This window comes from Mirounga leonina, unplaced genomic scaffold (assembly GCF_011800145.1).
Source record: "Mirounga leonina isolate KUSES-001 unplaced genomic scaffold, KU_Mleo_1.0 Mir_171, whole genome shotgun sequence".
NCBI lineage: Eukaryota > Metazoa > Chordata > Mammalia > Carnivora > Phocidae > Mirounga > Mirounga leonina.
The window spans coordinates 9,378,546-9,384,370 of record NW_023270436.1 but is presented as its reverse complement, the minus strand read 5'-3'; the positions used below and the strand labels follow the sequence as shown (position 1 = coordinate 9,384,370).

At 42.1% G+C, this 5,825-nt stretch overlaps 1 protein-coding gene across 1 annotated transcript in view; it reads right to left on the bottom strand.

Moving 5' to 3' along the window:
• The window catches only part of LOC118018320 (disintegrin and metalloproteinase domain-containing protein 1a-like), a 3,815-nt gene extending 2,169 nt beyond the window's left edge, over positions 1-1,646 (bottom strand). Inside the window, 1 exon segment of the mRNA XM_035016711.1 lies at positions 1-1,646. This exon segment is cut by the window's left edge and continues 4 nt beyond it. Within this exon segment, the coding sequence (XP_034872602.1) occupies positions 1-779 (779 nt within the window). The 5' untranslated portion in view covers positions 780-1,646.
• Between the last annotated feature and the right edge of the window lie 4,179 nt (positions 1,647-5,825).

Here is a 5,825-nt window from a genome sequence, read left to right as displayed (position 1 = left end):
ATGTTACTGCCCCACATTTGGAACCGCTGGTTGTTGACCACGACAAACATCTCCACGTACTTGGTGTGTGACCAAAAGGAGGACAGTGCCTGTAGACTGCGAGGCTTCCTGCTCCCTTGTTGCCGGCTGGTGGACACCACTTGGCTGCCTTTGGAGGTGACACTACAGGAGACTCGAGCTTGGTGTGCCATGGTGTACAACACATGTTCAAACCGTTTTGAAGTGTCCATGGGCTCGATGCCATAGGGTTTCCCCTCCTTAATCAGGATGCCCCTGAGGCCTGAACAGGTGTTGAGGGAAGCAAAAGAACCTGGGACTCCTTCTATGTAGCCTTCATAGTGACAGTCATACAAGATGAAAGGCGTTTCTTGCCCCAGGACCCCATTGTGGTAGCTGAAGACTGGGAAGTTATTCACAAAATAGTCTCTCTTCGCCTTCAGGTGAATCACCTGTTTCTGGCCCTGCATTAATAGCATATAGGATGCCTTTTCCCCTGGGTCTTCCCTTCCCTTGACTGTCAGACCCTTGGGGATGACTGTTTCATAAGAAGAGTAATATACAGATCCAGGGTCACAGTACAAGCTTGGCAGGAAAATCACCAACAGCAACACAATCCCCAACCTGACACATGAAGATACTGGCACTGGTCCCAGCCTGAAGTCCCTCTTTTGCCAAGCCCAAGTCTGAAACGTTATCTTACCCTCTTTCAAGGCCCCTTGGATTTTCCATAGCGAAGGCAGTGTAGAGGCAGAGTGTCTCGAAGAGGCTACCATTGACATGGCCGTTGTGAATCAGTTGATGCTGCGTGGCCTCTGTCCCACAGCAACAGCTATCCCTGGCATGGTGAGACTCAGGGAGTCAGGTATTAGCCCCAGATCTAGGCCGGCTCCCTAAGGGGTTGATGCTGTGCAGCTCTTGAGTAATACAGACTTTGGGGCTGTATTTCTATTAGCTCTTGGCCTTTGGTAGTTCCCTTACCATATGACTTCTTCCAACAGCAGAAGCTCTAATGTTCCTTGGCTAAGTTCCCGCTACCTTCACAGATATGCCCCATAGGCAGACTGTAATGATTCAGACAATACTATAACTCAAAATTTGCCTAAATTATCCTTATTCTCAGCCCAGGCCACACTACTCCTGATATCCGTTAATCTGCTCATTCTTTGAAACCCAACATTCTGGCAGGAGGTAGGGGGAGGGGACGGGGATTCTTTGGGGATCTCTGAGCAGGAAAACGTTCTCTGTGCCCACTACCTCCTTTTCTCATTTCCATAATTTTCAGGATACTGTTTCTCAGCCCAACCCTCCTTTGTCAGCCTTTGTTCATGAGAGATGGGTTTAGACATTTTGTATCTGTATGTAAACAACTTTTCCCTACTATGAAGTTTTCCTAATGCACATATTAAGTGATAAATGAAATAAAGCCTAGTTTTACCATGGAAGTATACAAGTGACTAGGATCAACATTCAATTCCTCCCAACTGCCCCAACATAAAAACAAACTCTGATTAGGTATCTAGTTACCATTTCATCAAGAAAATAAAAAATGGGGGCGCCTGGGTGGCTCAGTCGTTAAGTGTCTGCCTTCGGCTCAGGTCATGATCCCAGGGTCCTGGGATCAAGCCCCGCATCGGGCTCCCTGCTCAGTGGGAAGCCTGCTTCTCCCTCTCCCACTCCCCCTGTTTGTGTTCCCTCTCTTGCTGTCTCTCTCTGTCAAATAAATAAAATCTTAAAAAAAAATTATAAAAAAGAAAAAAATGGACTGTATAATTTTTTTTAAAGATTTCTTCACTCTTCTAACTAAAATTGAACTGTAATGTCTGGATAAGTCCTTGGATTTGGTTTTGTGTCAATTTCCTGGTGTTTTTAGCAGTAGTTTCAAAGGGGAAAAAAAACACTATCCACTTTCCTTGCACAGTTATTCTCCTGTACATTCTATGATGAACTAAAAAATAAGACTGTACATCTTTTATCTTGCATAAAAGTAATTTTATATCAAGTCAAATATTTACAATATAAAACCTTTAAAATAAAGGATATGACTCTAAGTAACACTAAAAAATGGGGATACATCCTATCTAATTCAAAAAGGAATGGTACAGGGGCACCTGGGTGGCTCAGTCGGTTGAACGTCCTGACTCCTGGTTTTGGCTCAGGTCGTGATCTCAGGGTTGTGAGATCAAGCCCTGTGTCAGGCTCTGTGCTCAGTGAGGAGACCACTTGAGATTCTCTCTCTTCCTCTGCTTCTGCCCCTCCGCCCACTCACAGTTGCCCTATCAAATAAATTTAAAAAAAAAAAGGAATGGTTCAGTACCACAAGATCTCAGCTATGAGCAGGAGAGCAGATCAACTCAATAATATTTAATTCCTAATACAGATTTTAAAATTTATCATTAGCATCTGGCAATAGAACTTGTACTGTCATATCACAAATCCATTAAAAATTTTATAGCAAAAGTAATTTCTAGCTAGATTTCTTCTTGTATTTTATATAAGAGGAGAAAGCCTCTCAAAATTATATAATTTGGAAATTATCACAGATTTAAGGTATTTCCCTTATTTTAACCACAAACAGGCAGGGCAAATCAGGTTAAGTCATTTTGTAGGATAAAATAAATCAATAATGAAAGAACACTTCTATTTTTTAAATAAATAAAAATATAACTAAGTATATCCAATTTTCCAGTTCTCAAATTGAAACACATTTTCTTCAAAAAATACACATGCACATAAGCGTTCACACGTAAAATCTGATTTATATCATTTAAACTCTTTAACCAATAATTCCTTCAATTTGTTTTCTCCCATGAATACAACAAGCTCTTTTTTTAAAAAGCTGTCCTATCTTTTTAATTATTTTTCATTTCTTAAGTAAGCTCTATGCCTATTATGGGGTTTGAACTCATAACCCTGACACAAGAGTTGCAGGCTTCACCGGCTGAGCCAGCCAGGCGCCCCTAAAAAGCATATCTATTTTTAGCTTTGAAGAGCTAAAAAGTGGGGTGCCTGCGTGGCTCAGTTGTTAAGCATCTGACTCTTGGTTTCTGCTCAGGTCATGATCTCAGGGTCATGGGATCCAGCCTTGTGTTGGGCTCAGCATGGAGCCTGCTTGTCCCTCTCCCTCTGCTCTTCCCCCTGCTTGCACTCTCTTTCTCTCTCAAATAAAATCTTAAAAAAAAAAAAAGCTAAAAAGCTATCCTCTTATGTTTCAAACAATAAATTTCTGACAGGTATTCTCCTGTGCTCATACAGTATATTAAAAGCATGAAGATACACAAATTGTTTTACATCAAGCAGATCTATATGTGAAGTTGATAGGCATTTGAGTGATAAGTAATGGTTTTAAACAGAGGGTTAGCAAATCATGTAGGAAAACTGGAGACTCTTAACTTCCTGCCTGCAAGAACTGTTCTTATAATGTGAACTTCCTGCAGGTGTAGGCATTTAGAATCTGGAAAAGATGAGGATGATTTTGTCTCACTTCCAGTTACATGCGGAATTTGCCCTATTAGTCAACCTGACTGGCATGTCAAAGCAGAATTTGCTACTAGCCTACAAACTCCAAATAAAACTCCACTTGGAAGACCAAACAGTGCTGAGTCCTTTGGGAACTACTGTTTTTGTCAAGAGTCCAGAGTAGGACCCACTTTTCTATTACAACAACAACTGGACCATCCTCCAGGGCATTCACAAACTTCCAGCATGGTACTCTCGTATGGACATGTCTGGACATAGCATTTATTTTGGGGGCCAGATTAATTCAGCCTGATAAGACTAAGACATGGGCAACTGCTGCTTTGAGTTAAAGGAAGCACTATTTTTGTTTTGTTTTGTTTTTAAAGATTTTACCTGACAGAGAGAGAGACAGCAAGAGAGGGAACACAAGCAGGGGGAGTGGGAGAGGGAGAAGCAGGCTTCCCACTGAGCAGGGAACCCAATGCGGAGCTTGATCTCAGGACCCTGGTATCATGACCTGAGCCGAAGGCAGACACTTAACGACTGAGCCACCCAGGTGCCCAGGAAGCACTATTTTGGATGTCCTTCTAGATCATGCCTAAAATTCACCACACACTGGGCGCCTGGGTGGCTCAGTTCGTTAAGCGACTGCCTTCGGCTCAGGTCATGATCCTGGAGTCCCGGGATCGAGTCCCACGTTGGGCTCCCTGCTCAGCGGGGGGTCTGCTTCTCCCTCTGACCCTCTTCCCTCTCGTGCTCTCTGTCTCTCATTCTCTCTCTCAAATAAATAAATAAAATCTTAAAAAAAAAAAAAATTCACCACACACAAAGGAAAAAAATCATCCTGAGCCTTTGGAAGATACCTAAGTAACAAACTGAGAAGAGAATGGTAGACTGGGCATACCAGAAGTTTCCTCTGAAGAAAAAGAGTAACAAAGCTAACTACAGCCTTCCTCTCTCCAGCCAATACCTCTGCCTGCATTTCACTAAAACACAATAATTTGATTCAACACTTAATTCAACTCTTAGCTAAGTCTTCTGGTCAGTAAATAAGAAAACCTTTTGTTTTCCTCTGCTGCCTAACTCTTAGATTTTGCCATGTTTAAAGGTATCAAATTCTCGGGGCCCCTGGGTGGCTCAGTCGGTTAAGCGTCTGCCTGCGGCTCAGGTCATGATTCCAGGGTCCTGGGATCAAGCCTTGCATCAGGCTCCCTGGGAAGCCTGCTTCTCCCTCTGCCCCTCCCCCCGCTCGTGCTCCATCTCTCTCTCAAATAAAATCTTAAAAAAAAAAAAGTATTGAATTCTCCTTACACAGTATCCATTTACAACAGTTATTCATCACCTAAGATCAGGGAGCCTTACCTCAAAAAATATCTATTACCTAATGTAATAAGGTAATTCTTACAAAATACTTTGTGTTTTTATCCTACATTTCCAGTCAGTCACATACATACGGGGCATACTAACCAAATGTCATCCTGAAGACATGCTAAGCAAAGTGGAAGAGTTACAAAGTAAGTGAGCTCTGTGAGATCGATTTTGATTGAAGAGAATGTGATGGGATGAAAGTGAAGAACTGTGCCTACAGATCGTCTTCCTCTGCTCTGTACATTGGAATTTGCCTGCTAGCCCTTCTATTTACCAACACAGGCATCCACCAAAAACTGCTACAATAAATAAATAAATAAAAATGGTTTATGGAAGCCCATGTGCACAACAGAAAACTAAAAAAGCATCCAGCCTTATTTTCTATTCAAACAGCTGATCTCTGGGCCAAAACCACCCTTCCTGAAAATGAAGGGTACTGAACAAAATAAATGTAGCCTGGGGATGCCAACGTTAAGCACAGGCCAAAGCATTTGACAGTAAAACAGCAGCTTTCAGAGAAAAAAACTGGACCACCTTAGGTGCTAACCCAATAGTTCAGTTTACATGATATGTAACTTTCTCAAAAAAATCATCCAATAAAAAGAGCCAGGAGAACAGAGAAAAAGATGAAAAAGCAACAGAGCTTGGTGAGGTCTGCGGGGAAGGGGGGAGAGGACTGAGCAGGACCTCAGATGAACAGAATGAAGCTCTGGTCCTGCATGAAAAGAATAAACTCAAAATCCCATTAGATTTAAGAAACACACCAATACCTTTTAAAAGATATGGCAAAAAAGAAATGTTACCACTTTTCTTGAAATAATCAGGGACAAGAAAAATGAGGACTCAGATCCCTGCCTCCTCCATCATGGGAGTTGAAATCCTGTGGGTTCCAGCAGGCAGTCTGCAGTATGGATCCACAAAAATTTTTTGGCACCAGAGGTAATCTACCAATCGTGCAGAAAGCAAATACACAGGGCAAGTGAAACCAGATTGCACAGTAC